The sequence below is a fragment of the Streptopelia decaocto genome (assembly GCF_964273445.1).
Source record: "Streptopelia decaocto genome assembly, chromosome: 3".
NCBI classification, from domain to species: Eukaryota; Metazoa; Chordata; class Aves; order Columbiformes; family Columbidae; genus Streptopelia; species Streptopelia decaocto.
In genome coordinates this window covers 113,235,117-113,251,825 of record NC_138656.1, presented here as the reverse complement: position 1 = coordinate 113,251,825, position 16,709 = coordinate 113,235,117, and the positions used below count along the sequence as shown (strand labels likewise).

The 16,709-nt window shown below is 41.1% G+C and overlaps 1 protein-coding gene across 4 annotated transcripts in view; it reads right to left on the bottom strand.

The window, feature by feature from the left end:
• The window catches only part of MFSD2B (MFSD2 lysolipid transporter B, sphingolipid), a 39,985-nt gene extending 23,813 nt beyond the window's left edge, over window positions 1-16,172 (bottom strand). For 2 of the 4 annotated variants that reach the window (XM_082049019.1, XM_082049022.1), the window contains exons 1-5: window positions 16,010-16,172; window positions 10,888-11,004; window positions 6,525-6,649; window positions 2,946-3,069; window positions 859-937 (exon numbers count right to left, since the gene is read on the bottom strand). In XM_082049019.1, coding sequence (XP_081905145.1) covers window positions 859-937; window positions 2,946-3,069; window positions 6,525-6,649; window positions 10,888-11,004; window positions 16,010-16,042 — 478 coding nt within the window. In that variant the 5' untranslated portion in view covers window positions 16,043-16,172. Of the gene's footprint in view, window positions 1-858; window positions 938-2,945; window positions 3,070-6,524; window positions 6,650-10,887; window positions 11,005-15,042; window positions 15,896-16,009 lie in introns of those variants that run through there. The other 2 variants (XM_082049021.1, XM_082049020.1) reach the window with 2 other exon arrangements.
• Between the last annotated feature and the right edge of the window lie 537 nt (window positions 16,173-16,709).

Below are 16,709 nucleotides of genomic sequence, written 5' to 3'. Positions count from 1 at the left end.
GCTACATGGTAAAGAAGGAGTGCGGACACAACTGAAGACTGAAGAAGGAGTGAAGAAACTGCTCCTACATTCAATTTATGATCTGTACAGGAAATGTTGAAAATATTTTCATTGCACTTTTTTGGTCTGATCAATTTGCTTCAAAGCAAAAACTTTGTCTGGTTTTGATTGTTGAAGAGCCAGAGATATGGCCTGGAAGCCATCATTCTTTTAACTAATACAGTCAGAATGCTAGTTATATTACAGCCAGATCTGTCTTTAAACTACCTGGTATATGTTAGAATTAAATAAACACAGATGAAACAAAAGAAAGATTTCAGTTGGTGTGAACATGCACACAAAATCACTCTCCTTTTTTTTGTGAGGTGAACTGTCTTGGCTTTATGAGTTCTGAAAATTTTTTCAGAGAAAACAGGTTTATAACATGAAACATAAACCTAAGGAAATCTGAACTAAAAAAAAAAGGAAAATACTCAAAATTACTTCCAGACATTCCTTAATTGAATGTTGAAGAAGATCAGCACATTTTTTTTTCCCCTACAAATCACCTTTAAATGAAATAATTATTCCCTACCCTGGCTTGAGTAAGAGTGATTTTCATTGTTTCGTCTGGCCAGCAAGAAACCAAAAAGAGCTTATTGCTACTCAGACAATTTGAGACAATTAAACATCAAAGTCTCCTATATAGCTAGAAAAATAGAAGCATTAACAAGACAAAATATTTTTCATTAGATATTAAAACTCTCATATAAAAGTCGGGTCTAGGGACACAAACCATTAGGAACTTCCTATAGACAGAGAATGATTTTAAATAAAGCTCAGTCCTAATCCACAGGAGAAAGCCCAGATCACACTCACGGTATGCTGTTGCAGAATCTCTCTCCTTCTGGTCTGTGCTGAGAAACATGGTGAGAGCAGAATATGGTACTTGGAATAACTATGCAAAGAAAGAACATCACTTAGGAAATGTCAGAGTAAACGCTATATTCCCTTGATGTCCGGAAAAATGATTTAATGTGACCTTGCAATTCACTTTATTAGAACATTATACTTTTTAGCACAAAGACATACATTTCTGATTTGTAAAGCATAGAAAAAGAAAAAAAAGTATATTTCATAATACAAATAATAAATTACTAGCAGGCTTTACATTAATGCTGTGCTCCTTCAGCTTCCTTGGGAAAACGTCCTTCACAGCCAGGCTATAAAGCATCTAGTTTTCTTTGCACTAGGAGACTGTCATGTTCTTAGCTTAAACTAACTAACAGGAAGCAAAGACATAATGAAGATAATACAATTTTCTGCTTTATTCAAGCCAGAAGACTGTATAAATCTGTCTTACTATGTAACTCCAGCAGATAAGTGTGAAAACTACTTTGTCTTCCGCACCATTTTGCCACACACTCCTTAATTTAAGAATAGGCAGAAATACCCAATTGCTATGTCAACACACCAACAAAAGACATAGATGAGGAGTGCTGATTGATTGTTTTTACAGCACTCTATCTAGCAATTGATTCCTCAATGTAAAATTGTGGTGGAAAATATGCACTGATAATATTTATTGCAATGCTGGGTAAATGGACCCCACTTTTACTACAGAAGAGGCTTTATCTCCAGTAGCACTTTGTTGAAAATAACTATTGGATATTAAAAGCTTAATGTTTTGGATGGTGAAGATGTGAGTGGGATCTTGTCCTCATCATGTTGAACCAAAAGAAAAATAACTCCTAAAATCTTGAAACAACACACAGGCCAAACCATCAGACTGTTGTGGAAGTGGGACATGAACCTGCTCAATCAATCAAGATCTTTGTGGTGTTTCCACCACCATAGAGGTCTGTAGCCAGGCCAATTAAGTCTCACAATCTGCATTCTACTCTGTTTGTACTAAATACATTTCTGTTCACCTCCACCAAACATGGCAAATGTATATGTTTTCAAAGCTCTCATGGAAAACCTGTGTTTTTCCTTCAAAAGAGAGAGGAAAGAAAATAATTTTAAGCCATTATGAATGTCTTCTGGACCGTCTTTCCACAGAGGAAACAAAGGAGCTAGTGAATAGTTTGGGTTCTATGATTCTATTTAAAATGTTTGTATTTCTTGTTTGACTTTGGCTTTTCTCCTCTTTACAGATGTGTTGGACCTGGGAATTCTGTATTCCTGTGTAAAGCTGGAACGTTTGAAAGCTGCTTTTCAAAACATGGAAGTGGAATTCCAGCAGCCAGGATATACCCTGCCAAACTGCAAGGCAGCCGTCTCATTTCTAGTCCTAATCTGCTGTGCATGGAAAATACCTTTTTCCACCTTGGTATTAGCTATAAGGCAAAATGGGGTGACGCAAGCCTACATGTACAGTATGGGAAGTGCCAGAGAAGTTCTTTGCGATCCACTGAAATGGTGGGTTCTGCATAAATATTGCAAGTTCTGGGCTGTATTAAAAAGTTCATGTGCCCAAACTCTTCTACCCAAGTATAAATATCACAATGATGACTACCACTATTATTTCAGCACTGGTACCCGGACTTTTCATTGTCTTCTAGCTTGAGTCAAAACACCCAGAACTAGAACCACAAAGCTACTTGGTCTCCCAAATTGCCCCTAAAAATAGAAGCTCTGAGAAGTTAGTTATGTAACCGGAATTAGAAATCCAAATGTTTCTGTGGATCTATACAAGAATGAGTTGAGTATCTAGGACACTGCCAATGAAAGTGGTTGGAGGTAACGTGTCCAAATTAAAAGGTCATTTGCCAGAGAAAGCATTGGCAGAAACCATCAGCCAGCAGAGAGTCTGATAGAAGAACATCTGGCTATCCCTTGAACACACTAGCAGCTGAAATCAAATGTAAAGTTTTGGTAAATCTCAGTTTACTAAATCTGAATGCATTAACATACACAGAAAACAAGCAGGTTACTGCTGAGGACATCATTATTTATCTACTTACTGTGGTCAGTGCTTGGAAAAGGCAGTAGAAAGTCAGGTACCACGCAACTCTTCCTGATACAAAAGGAGGCAGGTACCACATAAAAAAATAGGACACTACTGTGAAAGGTGTACATGCCAGCATCCTGCAAAGAAGGTCGACACATCAACAATCTCAACATAATGATAGCAAAGTACATTAATTTTTCCTGCTTATCAATATAATGCAATATAATCAATATAATGCAATTGATTTTATGTGCAGTGTTTCTAACTACAATAACGCCATGTTTTTAAGTATTTAATGTTAACATGCATTAAATACACAGATTAATATAAAATGTATACAAGTATTTCCATAATATTGACAAAACCCAGCAAATCTGAAAGAAAAGAGTTATACTTCAGTTAATATCTCATTCAGAATACACTCAATTTCCCTTTACATGCACTGTAACACATACATGTATTGCCATTCCCTAGTACATGTCTCAGGCTACACCTTTGTTAGAAAGAGCCACTGAGAACTAAGATCTATTGCCACATGTCTTCACACACCTGAGCAATTTTCACATGAGACTCCTTATTACCAAGGATTCCCTCTTCTGATTTTAACATCCTCAGTTTTCCTCTCAACTTGGCCTCTTCATTGCTACTTCGAGCAAGTGCAAATACATTAATACACTTTAAAATGCTGAAAACTGCATAAAAGATAATAGACAGCCCACTGCAAACCTTCCTGCAGTTTGTATCTACTTGGGTATATGACAATTTGCTCCGTTCAACTCAACAGCAAAATTCCTCATCACTTCAAAAACAAAAGGATCATCTGTGGTGAGGAAGGTGTCTTTAAAAAAAAGAAAAAAAAGAACCACAGAAATCTAAATTTTAGACATTGCTATTCACCAGCAATTAATTACATTACTCTAAAAATTGTTTCAGGCAGACAACACTTGTCAAACTCCATGATATGGAAGGGGCAGTCAGATGTTATTATTTCTGAAAAGTCTGAGTGGCAGCAGCAATCAGAGCGCTCCTCTATTCCTGTAAATCAGGCATTAAACAATGCAATTAGATGACCAAGATCCCAACAAAAAAATATCCAAACACGTAAAAGAGAAAACAGATTAATCCCTTCACAACAGTACTATTGACATTGGGGGTCAGCTGATTATTTTGCAATCGCGAACTGAAAACCTGGAATACAAAAGAGTAATGTGGGTAAATAGTTTAGTAAAACAATGGCTTTCCCACGCTGCTCTTTGGGATGGCCAGCGTCACCGGGAGCTGAGCACTGAAGGAAAGTGCCAGGTTCTGGTATTCTCTGTCCCTTGGGTCCCCAGGCCACAGTTCATCCACAGCCAGTCAGCAATGGAAAACACAAATAAGGATCAAATTCTAATGCATTTCAGGGAATTGACTTTCCTTTCCAAAAGCATGAGCTCTTCCAGACTGGTGTCCTGACAGATTCACCCTAGTAAAATATTTTCATAGTCAATTTTGCATGCGGCTTTTCAGCAATAACCCTCTTAGTATTCTTCTCTCTTTCCCTCCTCTGTCCACATTTTCCGTTCCTCAGTAATGTCTCTGAGTTTTCAGAGCCTTGCTGAAGTTGCTGAATATCTAGTATTCTACTATTATCTCCTTTGACAAAATATTTGACCAGGTTTGTGTATTTGAAGTAAATTTCTGCTTGTGCCTTTTAAACACCTTACATAAAATAGATCAATAGAGATTGATAGCTTATTATATTGAGTAGAGTATTAAGCTATAGTCAAACATTCACCTTCTTTACTAATGTTCTTGCTTCTCTGGCAAGCTTTTCTGACTGAGCCAATTCCATTGCTTCACTCTAGATACTTAAGAAGTCAGAATAATTTCATAATACTGAAGTATTTTTTAACTAGCGGAAGACCCATTTTTTGCTCTGTGTAAGTATGTTCTGACCTCCAAAATGGAGGAACAAAATTCGCATGAAAATTTACCATGACCAAAAATACAGACAAAATCCTTCTGGAAAGAAAGCAGCTGTTTGACAAATGCAAGTTAAAGGCTGGGTTAGATAAGCACTTTTCCTGTAAGAAATGCAAGTTGTACAGTAACTGGCTTACAGTGCAAAGGGCTGATAAGTTCATGCTTGTGCTGGGGTGGAAGTTATTCTAACATCGATTTAACACTAACACTAAACACGTGTATTTGCGGTCTTTTCAGAGAACTGAAAAAAACCCAAGGCATCAGAATACATCTAATGGCACTTGTATAAAAAGTCAGTATTTTCTTTTTTAATGACTTTGTTACTTGGTTAATTCGGTGCTTGTTGGAAGAGCATTCCATTCACCTGGCTACAAACCAAATCCTGAAAAGAGCAAGAGCAGCAAGATCCTCTTTCCCTGTGGGGCTCTTGACGAAAAGTTTAACTTTGACCCCAAGTCCCTTTTCCTGCTGGGGCCAAGAGCAGCTGATCTCAGCCACCTTCCAGCATGTACTTGCCTTCTATTCTTTGTCAGATGTAAGATGCTCACAGACAAGTTTCTGTAGCCCTAAAACCACACAACAGCAAGGGAACCACCAGTTAAAAAAACTGGGCTTATTATCCATTAAAATTAAATTTATTTACTCAGGATAAAGTAATTAAAAATCTTACAATACAACCTTATAATGCATGAGATAGAGCAGTGATGAAAGACTACCTATTTCACAAACTACTCAGACTTCCAAAATACTAAGAACCCAACAAATAAATGCCCTGTGGCACAGATGAGCTTGGGTTCCCCTAACACAGACTACTCCTTTCCAATTTTCTTGTTCACACCTGTCAATCATCTCCTTCCTATACAAGTAACATTCATTCTTCTAACATCCTGAGAGCACATGAACAAGTCCACTAGCTGGAGCATTTACAAGAGGTGAGTATGTCACAGTGAAACGTCACTCTGTCCCTTTTGACATGCTGATCAAAATCTTACACCATCTTGTTCCATTATAAAAATCATAGTGATTTTTTAATTAAGTATTTTGATTACAGGGACGTGCGAGAAGCAGGACCAGAAGGACTGCTGTAAAGAGAATGTAAAAGTGCCAGGGCAGCGCTGGTTGCTGTGCCCTTCAACACCGCGGTGTCACATCTGTCCCACATGTCTGCATACATGCTTTCCCAAATTAAAAGGCTGAGAGAATTAAAGTTAATGGAGCTCCTGGAAGGCTGATGTGAGAAGTGAAGGCACCAGGACACAAGTAGAAACAAGTTCCAACTTTGGAGGAGTGAAACCAAACTTAGGGAGTCTAGACAATGATGAAAATTCAACTGCAGAATAAAGGAAGTTTTAGATCTGAGCTTCCAGTTTTGTTAACAACGCAGTGTCTTGGCTTTATTTTTCTGTGTGGTAGAAAACTTCTTCTGTGTTTCCGTGGGTGAACGAGTTAAAAGGAAATTACATGATTACATGACCTTTTTAAAAAAATTTTGCATATGTAGAATGAATCACTGTTGTCTGGGAAACAAGCGATGGAAAATTAGTCTAATTCAATGAGGTGGCTATACGATCACAACACATAATATTCATATTTATATATATAACTATATGTACTCGTTTGTGCTTACCAGGGCATGAGACGGCCAATTTTTGTCCATCTACTTTTGCTAATAAAAAAGCCAGCAACAGGATCAGTAACTGCACCTGAGGCTTTGCCAATGAACAGCACCAAAGAAGCATGAAACGGAGTAATCTGAAAGTACAGACACCATACTGTAAACAGGAGCCACTGTCTCACAATACAATGCAACAGCATAAAGCAACTTTCTAGAATAAACCTCAGTGTTTAAAAGAATAATGATAGTTCATTTACAAAACATGTCCGCTGCAGTCATAGAAATTACTACTGGTTACCCGTAGTAAATAAACAAGACATTGAGACAGGTACTATGCAAGAAGGGATTAGAGAGGAAAAGTGCAAGGAAGGAGAGATTATAAATGTGTTTAAAACTAGGAAAACGAGTCAGTCAAATAGTAGATTAAAGCCTTTGTTGCAGTCATAAAACCTGACCATGTGCCCATGTAATTACCTCCTCGCTTTGCTCCCCACACAGACCCATTTCCCCATCTTTATCTTGACCTGATCTAGGAAAAAAAAAAGTAGAGGGAGTTGTTTACATGCCCTTCTGTTTTTTCATCTCCCGAGATTACAGACAAGGCTGCCAAGTGGTGGCATGTGGCTGCAGAAGAGGTTGTGGCACAGCGAGATTTATCCCCCCAGAACTGAACTGTGACAACTGAACTGCATAAGGAACATCTGTTCCAATCAAAGTTGCCAGCACATGTCCAACAAATCTCACTGGAAAAGCGTTCACGGATTACATAAGAGGAGAAAATGGCCAAGTAGCAAACCTGTGAAGTTAACCCAGAAGGACCATATTAAGTGTCTCTACAGAAACAGTTTATCCCAGGAGAATTAGTTATTTTTCACATATATCTGTGGAGAGCTGAGGAGTTTGTATCACGCAACAGTTGAAAAAGGTGGGTTCTCTTTCAAGTGCTCAGTTCATGCCACTGAAACTGTAAGGGAGGCAGAATCATAGAATCATAGAATCATAGAATGCCTGAGCTGGAAGGACCCACAAGGATCATGGAGTCCAACTCCTGTCCCTGCACAGGACAACCCCACAGTTCACACCATGTGTCTGAGTCCGTTGTCCAGTCTCTTCTTGAACACTGGCTTCTTGAACACTTGGACTGGATGATCCTTGTGGGCCCTTCCAACTCAGGACGTTCTATGATCCTATTGCTGCACCACAGGATAAAGCTGGGATGAGCGCTGGGCAGTGTCCCACAGCAGTTTGCTGACGTTCCCCTCATCCACCTTTGCTGACTTGTGGCTTCCCACAGCCAGGGTGGCCAGTAGCCCACCAGCCCTGAGCCAGACTTGCTGTGGGGGCTGCGCTGGAACTGCTCACAGGTCACTACGGCTTCTCAAGAGGCATGTCAGCCAAAGTAAGAAGAAAACAGCAGTCAGAAAGGTACAGGCATTGAAATACTGCAGTTATGAGGGACACAGAGACAGAAAACTCCAAATTAAGTGGGTTTCACATTGGTATTTTGTTCAGATAACTTGAATAGCCAGGAAGCAAGTGAGTATTAGATAAAGAGAGGTGGAAGAAAGCCTTGAGGAAAATTAAAACCTCCCATATCAGGAGTGCAGTCTGTGTAGTCACCCTGTCTTCATCATCGTTGCGGGCTTATAAGTCCCTTGGCTGCACTTCTTAGACTCTAAATCTAGACAGTGTCTGTCTGTACCAATGCCAGAAATTGCTCAGTGTTAATAAAACACGAGATAAAATATGTTAAATTCACTCATCTCAAAATGAATAAAGGTCAGGATCCTATTATCAAAGATTCTGGTGTTGTCTAGTAATTTGACTCAAGGATCCTGTGTGGTTTGGAGTTACCTTTATATGTCCATAGTAAATTATATAATACAGATAATTTAGGTGGAATATTGAATTCAAATGGAAAAATGTAAGCTACAGCAAATGAATAAAATGTAATTTTCTTAGAAAGGATCCAGATCCTGTATGACAGATTATACCTAGTCAGTTTCATAATCTCAAAGCGCTAAAACTGTTCTGCCCTCTAAGTGGGCAAGAATTAAATCCAAGTAGTGGCTATAAAATTATGTTCTCTCCACTGAAAATATGTAGAAAACACCACAGGATTTCAGAGCTGTTTATCAGGCCTTGAAATAAATCCTGTCTCTTCGGGATTTCTTCAGAGAACAAACTAAACCATCAAGGAACAAATAATTAAGCCCCTTAAGGAAGTACTAAGTGTATCATTACAAACATTAAGCAAAATTACTTGGTTTCAGTATGAGCTTGTTAACAAAATAATAATTATTATGTCTTTTACTTACGTAGTGCCCAAAGATGCAAGAACCCCAGCTTTCTGTGCAATGTACACAAACACATGAAGAAATAAACAGTCCCTAGCTTCAAGAATTTCCAATTTTTCTGTTAGAAAATGAGGAAATTGCTGTATTTATAAGCACACTGGGAAAACGGTATTAGTGTCTTTCTCATTCCCAATGCTTGTATTGCCATTCTTGATGTAAGTGTAAAACAGTTGTAGTCAGAGCTGCATCCACCTCCCTGCAGCATCTCCCAGTTACCTGTTCTGTCTCTAGCTCCTCAGACTCCACATCATCATAAGATCATAGAATAGTTTGGGTTGGAAGGGACCTTCAAAGCTCATGCAGTCCAACCCCTGCCATGAGCAGGGACATCACCCAGATCAGGTTGCTCAGAGCCCCATCCAGCCTGGCCTGGGGTGTCTCCAGGGTTGGGGCATCCACCACCTCTCTGGCCAACCTGGGCCAGGGTTTCACGACCCGCAGTGTAACAAATTTCTTTCTCATGTTTGGCCTGAATCTCCCCTCCTTCAGTTTAAAACCATCACCCCTTGTTCTGCTGTAACAGGCCCTGCTAAACAGTCTGTCCCCATCTTTCTTATAGGTCTCTTTTAAGGACTGAAAGGCTGCAATAAGGTCCCTGGAGCCTTCTCTTCTCCAGACTGAACAACCCCAGCTCTCTCAGCCTGTCCTCCCAGCAGAGCTGTTCCAGCCTCAGATCATTTCTGTGGCTCCTGTGGCCCCTCTCCAACAGGTCCATGTGTGTCCTGTGCTGAGGGCTCCAGAGCTGGACACAGAACTGCAGGTGGGGTCTCACCAGAGCGGAGCAGAGGGGCAGAATCACCTCCCTCCACCTGCTGGTTTTTATGCAGCCCAAGATACAATTGGCCTTCTAGGCTGCAAGTACACATTATTGGCTCATGTCCAATCTTTCATCCCCCAGCACCCCCAAATCCTTCTCTCCACTTGCCATCTTTGACATCACTATCCAAAACTGGCCCCTTTGCTAAATCTTATGACTTTGGTCTCAACAAGACACTCAAGATTTTGGTTTTACATGCCAGTCTTATTGTGTTGCAAATTTCTTCAGTGGGTCACACCTCAGCTTCTGATATCAGAAAACCATAAACCCAACCTTTTGGAGACCTTCACTCCCCCTCTTCATGATATCCTGTCTTTCTACAGCTTAAACAGCAAACTGATAACAATATCTGATCCAGAACCTCCTGTTCTTTCCAGCAAATAAAAAGTCATCTGTGCCAAAACCCACTCATGTAGTTTCAGCTACATCTGTTCTCACAGTTCCTGCAATTTGCCCTCACCTTCCTAAAATCCTTTTTTTTCTATCCTATAATATTCTGTCTGTATCACCTAGTTACCACACAGACATACAAGACAATCCAAACTGGTAAAAAATGTTTATGGATCATTTTTCTGTTTCTCTGCTGTCCTGAAATCCAGCTGGAGCAGCTGAAAGTCAGATGAACAAGGTGACTCCTAGTGCTTTGTTTTACCAGGTCTACTTCTGCACCAGAAAGCCAAAGACAGGAAGCAAAGAACCTTCTGGAAAGATAACTAAGCTTTCTTTGCAAAGAAATTATCCTAGACAAAACAAATAAAATGTATGTGAAGTTATAGTGGCCACTGGATGCAACTGCAGTGATTTTTGACTAAAACAAATGAACAAAACTTCATGACCTCAGCATGGTGCTGTTAATGTTTCAGATGTCTCATATCTTATACTCTCTGATACAGAAAACTGCTTTTTCTTGTGTCTGTGAGTATGTGAGCTCTACCGTGCCTAAAGTTCTTCTAACATTCCCAAACTAAAAGCAAACAATGGCCCCTTGAAGATGGAAAGGAAACTAGTGAAAAAAGAAAAAATAATATATTTCTGGACAAGTTCATGAAGTTTCCAGGATGCTGGACATCTAGAGGCTATGATAACAAGACAATTTAAAAGTTTTATTAGCTAATTCGGCTTTTATCATTCCAGGGATATTGTTGACAACATCAAGGCTGAGCTAAGTCTACAATCTGTGAAGGTTTCTTGTGCTACTTACGTGGGCTATGTCCAGCAGGTAGATCTGCAGGAAGAAAGCAGCAGCACTCCCTGCCACTTGATTTGGGGCTCCTCCTATCGCGTAGCACAATTTGCTGCAAATCGAGAGCCGGTATTCCTGTTCAAGATGAATCAGAAGGAGTGATGAGAAAAAGAAGGTAGACAAGTCAAAAGCTACAGAAGTTGCAAAGTTAAAGTCTAAGGCAAACACCAGATTCAGGGATTTGCTTCACAGGCATTTCACTATGAAATCCATAGGCCCTCAACCCCTACCATCAACAGACATTTGGATGCTCATTGCTTTGGTTTTTAATGGTCTTGTTCCTTAATTCAGCCCCTAAAACCAGATTATAGTGCTCCTACAAGGGAATCCGGGCTTACCCACCTGCTTCTCGCAAGCTGTTGAAAAGAAACAAGTCCACAAACAAGCAAGAAGCAGCACAGAAGTACACACCCTGTTACACTCTTTTCTGAGCTTAGTTTTGTCTCTGAATGTTTAATTCAGATTTTTTCGAGGTTGAAAACTTTTCTAAAGAAAATAATTTCTTATATTAACCTTTCAGACCATAATAATTGATATACGCTCACATGCCATGGTAATTAGAAGGAAAGATCCACAGACAAATGGAGACCGAATAGATTTGAAACATCCTTGTTTCGTTCCTTCCTTCCTTCCTTTGTCACAAAATGCTGGTGTGACCCTGATAAAGTTGCTTGACTTTGTACACCTTCCTTTTGACTTGACTTTTCAACAACTTTTGTGAAAATTGGCATAATAAAGAAAGGGAATATTGGGGCCCATGCCCTGTTTAGGAAGGGCTTTAAGTCACTCCAAGTGTGTTTCAAAAATTTTGCAAAACCGTGCTCTCATTTGTTTTTTGATGTTTGAAAAGTATCATAAGCATCTGACAATATTCTCTGATAGAATTGCTAAATGAGAGTAAGACAAAAGCTGAAAAGGTTTCATAACCGCAATGAAAAGATTAAAAAATACAGCGACTAATAGAAATTCTAATGAAGAACGCTGTGTTCTCCAATAGTACAAGTTCCACAATACTAAAAAGCCTTTAAAAAAAAAATCTTAAGACTTAATTTCATGCCATAAAATTCAAAATATGGGAAGAAAGTGACTCAGCATTAATCTTGTATCCCTTTCAAAGGGACAACAAATCCAACCCAAATTTAGACTTGAAGGCTTGCAGTCTCTCTTTAAAGATTGCTGTGAGCAGGAACCAGGAAACGTGAGTAGAAGCAGCAAAATTAATCCTGGGTCTGCCCTCCCTCTGAAGACACAAGCCCTTAATTCTTATGTTAGATCAGGATAAAAATAGATATATGGTAATGAGTCCCCCCACAATGATAAGATTCTGATACATCACCTAATTACTGAATGTTTTTAAATTTACTAAGTACCATCATCTTTACTACCTAACAGTTTTGATAAGTTTTAGATTTCTAGACAGAGCCTTTCATCATCTAATCATTTGCCTTTGAACTGTTTTATCTGAGTGGGTGTGAACAAGCAAGCTCAAGTTATCAGGATTCTTTCCTTTTTCTGTTTCCACAGAGAAAAATGGGGCAATATCCCATTACTACACCCAAGAGGACAGTGTCAGGTCACGAGGTGCAGAATGGTATTATAGCCACAGCAGACGTCACTTGACTCCATATGGGCAATTTTCTTCTTTCCAGAAAAAAAAGAGAGGTAAACAGTCACGAGACAGACTTCATCAGAACAATATACTGTTTAATTTGGAAAGAAACTTTAAACACAACAAACAGACTATATACGTATTTGCTACACAAAGTGACTCTCCCTTTTTCATACATAAGTGGGACTTGATGATCCTTGTGGGTCTCTTCCAACTCAGAATATTCTAGTCTAGTCTAGTCTAGTCTAGTCTATTCATGATCTGGGTTGGAAGGGACCTTTAAAGATCATCCAGTTCACTCCCCTGCCATGGGCAGGGACGCCTTTACCCAGACCAGGTTGCTCAGAGCCCCATTGCTCCTCACCTTCAACTCTTCCAATGTTGGGGCATTCACAACTCCTCTGGGCAACCTGTTCCTGTGTCTCACCACCCTTATCACAAAAGTTTCTTCCTTACATCTCTCTTTCAGTTTAAAACCATCGCCCCACATCCCTTCAATAGCTAAGGCCATGAGAACACAGGAAAACAAATGCCTCCATATAAAATATACGATTCCAAAATATTTTTATTAAACAAAGAAATATAAGTTCTTAAGAATTGCTCTAATTAAAGTTGTTTTACAGGAAACACTCAACCAAGTTCTAAACCTACAAGCTGTAGGCAGTACTCCTGTCTTTACATCAGCTTCATAGTTAGGAAATTTATAATCTTAATACATTCACATTTTTTTTAAAGTCTCGCTGTGATTCCACACACCCCAAGGATGCTGCCCAACTGCTTTCTGAACCACACTCCCAGATCACCTTGAAGCCAAGTTGATACTTTCGTCACAGCAGTAGTTAAGTTTTCACTATTTTTTTCTGAATGTTTTTTTCAGAACAAAACAAGGTGTCAAATGGACACAGCACACAGAGATGTCCTGCTCAGTCAGCCTCAAAACTGCGAGCAATCAGCAGTTCATGTACTTCCCAAAATGGAAGTTACATCCTGATTGTTGTTTAATAACTGCTCTCCTTTTATTTTGCCTAATTATTTTTGGAACTCATTCGTGCTTTAAGTCATAATATACCACAGCAGTTCTATGTGTGAATGACACATACCATGAAAGGAAATGCCACTGCTTTCATTGCAAATCTGCTGCCTGGTAACTTCATTGAGTGCCCCATAGTTTCTATTTATCTGCTGAGAAATAATTATTCTGACTCTACATGCTGGCGTCTTTTTCCAAAACAAGCAGCCCATGATCTATTCTGGCTCTCTTTATTGAAGTTACATGGTAATCACCACATTTTCTACCTCAGTAGCCCATTCAACAGTGGTAAAAAGGAAGGTAGGTCTCTGCACCAGCAAAGCTGAAATATTTTCTTCCTTCTAACTTCCTGGGCTGACAGTTAAGAGTAGAAAAGATACACATGGCAGCTGTCTGTCATAAGATCTAGCCCTGGTTGGGACTACGTGATATTGCTATAATAATGACACCAGAAACTGAAGAAGGGTAACATCATGCTTGTGCAGCTTGACCAATGGCAGTTGCTCACCGTCAATGTGCTATCAGGGTTTTTTATCTTAAATTTCCCTGCTGCATGGCTGCCTTGAGCAAAAGAAATCACTTGATTTCTGTGCAATCCAGTGAAAGCTTTTTCACTTGTTGCAAGTTTGTCAGAAGCTTCAAGTACTCCAAAATTAATTAAAGGTCTGAATGTGTAGGCAGTGGTCAAATAAGGAACAAAATACAAAGTACTGACAATGTTAATTTTGCTTTGAGATCCCTCTGGTGTAGTTGAATGTCAACACCAAATTGCTTCTATAGTCTTTAGAAAAAAGGTGAGAGGATGGGGTGAGAGGTAAGAGAAAGGAAGGTCAAATGAAGTTATAACATATTTTGTTCTCAGATTAACTTGACAATTTTGTACTTATACATGCCCCCTTCATATAAAAGTTAATTGTGTCTCAAGGTAAAGCAAGACAGCATAATAGCTGACAGATTTGATTTTGCTTCTTAAATAGAAGAATAAGTTTAAACATTGTTATAGAAAATGAATGCATCTCATACACCACAGTTCCTTTATTTTTAATTCTCTCATAAGTTAAAACTGTACTTTTCATTGCTTGTAAATTTTCTGTTCCTCAACAGAACAGAATTTGAATACAATGTTTACAACACATCATTTTATTTCTAAAGAAATTATTTAAGCACATTGAAAACTACTGTTTTCAACTGTATGAAGATGTTGCATGAACATTACGGGCATAGGGAGCAGCTGCATTTTGTCCTAAGCTATTATTTATCAGTTGAGTCCAGAACTGAACCAACAAGTAATTTAAAAGCAGTAAGAAAAAAGAGCAAAACCTGTGGCTCAGAGATAAACGCCAGCCTGGGTTTATCTGAGAAACAATGAAAATGTAGCTAACGAGGAGCAGGTTTTGAGTCAGCTTTTCTCTCAGTGCAGAAATAATATTGGTAATGTCTCTGTTCTGTGAGTGACCATAAAACTGCCTCTTACAAGCGTGACAGTCATGGGTGGCATCCCAGGTCCCTCATATCAAGTATCTTGAGGACTGTTTTCAGGTTTCTCAGCGACATCAGCCCACCCCTGCGTGGAGGAAACAACAGGAGCACAGCTCGGGTGCAGACACCTCGAAAGGGCACGTGAACAGCGGAGGGTACAGAGGTGCTTTCCCGGGATATTCTTCCAGCTGCCGCCAACATAGAGCCAAGGGGCTCTGTGAGCCAATGACAGCATTTCTGTTTAAAATCTGCAGACTTCTCCCATTAATTCACCTAGATGCTTTCTGAACATAGAATTTCAAGCCTGAACAGCACGTGCCCACAGCATCTGATCAACTCCATGGCTTGAATGTCCTCGGCCCCCCTGTTCTGAAGCTGCGCCTTCCCAGCGCGACCTCAAGAGACACAGCGAGGGGGGCACCACTCTTGTCTGCCTCTAACTTCTATCTCAGCAAGAACCGAGTCTAAAGAGGAAGGTTTAGATACTTTCTTTCAACACCCATCTGTAAGTCAGGAGTTGATGAGGCTTCCTGAGGAGAACGAACCCCATCCCACCCACACACCGCACCTGCCTTGGGCAGAGATGGCCCCGGAGGGCAGAGGGTGGAAGGAGAATGAGCTTTATTCTGCCACCGGAGCGGGTAGAGCACTGGTGGGAGAACACCCGAGTCACGCTGAGATTCCTGGTGAGGGAGGAGGGGGCGTGTGAGGGTTTAAGAAGCGTTTGAGGTAACTCGCTGAGAACGGCTGCACCACACAAAACACGGCGGCAGCGAGTTCGGGCTGCCCCAGGAGTGCCCACCTCCCTTTCGGTAACCTACTAGCAATAAATTTAAAAACCAGCGGGCCGGAGCAGTAGGGCACAGAAGGGACCCCAACCCCACTCCCCCCTGAGACCGTGGCTGAGTGAGGGGCTGCTCAACCCCCCCGCCGGCCGCCTCTCCCCCTCCCCAGCCCCTTACCTCCTCCGGGGTGTCCTTTGCAGCCCCCGCCATGGCAAAGCGGACAACCCACCCCCGCCAGCACCTGCGGTCCCGGGGCGGGGCGGCGGGTGGTGTCCTGCCCCGCAGCCCTCACGCAGCGCCCCGGAGGGACGAGGGCGCTATCGCTGCTCGCCAGGCTCGGGAGAGGGTCTGACCCGCCAGAGGAGCCCCTGCGGGGACAGAACACCCGCTCGCCCTCCGTTCCTCCATGCCGCTTTCCCTGTGGAGAGGAGCGGGGCAGCTGCCGGAGCGGGACTGTGGGGACAGCCGCGGGAGCCGGGCCTGAGGTGAAGCGCGGGCTCGCTGCGCTGAACGAACCAGCCCAGCCGCCGCAGAGCCCGCTCCCTCAGAGCCACCGCGCGGCCGCCTCTCCCGCCTCGGCCCGCAGGGAAGCGCTTCAGGATCGGCTGTGAGACGGTGAAGGTTTCAGGGGCTGTTTTCATCCAGAGTCTTAAGAAAACCCCAGCTCTTCGCCTTTTGAAGAGATGCACTGATGTTTACGTGGATTTATAACCACGTCAGCAATGCTGTCTTCGGTCAACTGGGCATGAGATGACACAAACCCCACAGGTAACCCCCAACAATAAGGGAGACCTTATCGCTGTCTACAGCTACCTGAAAGGAGGTTGTAGCATGTTGGGTGTTGGTCTCCCAAGTAGCAAGTGGTAGGACAACAAGA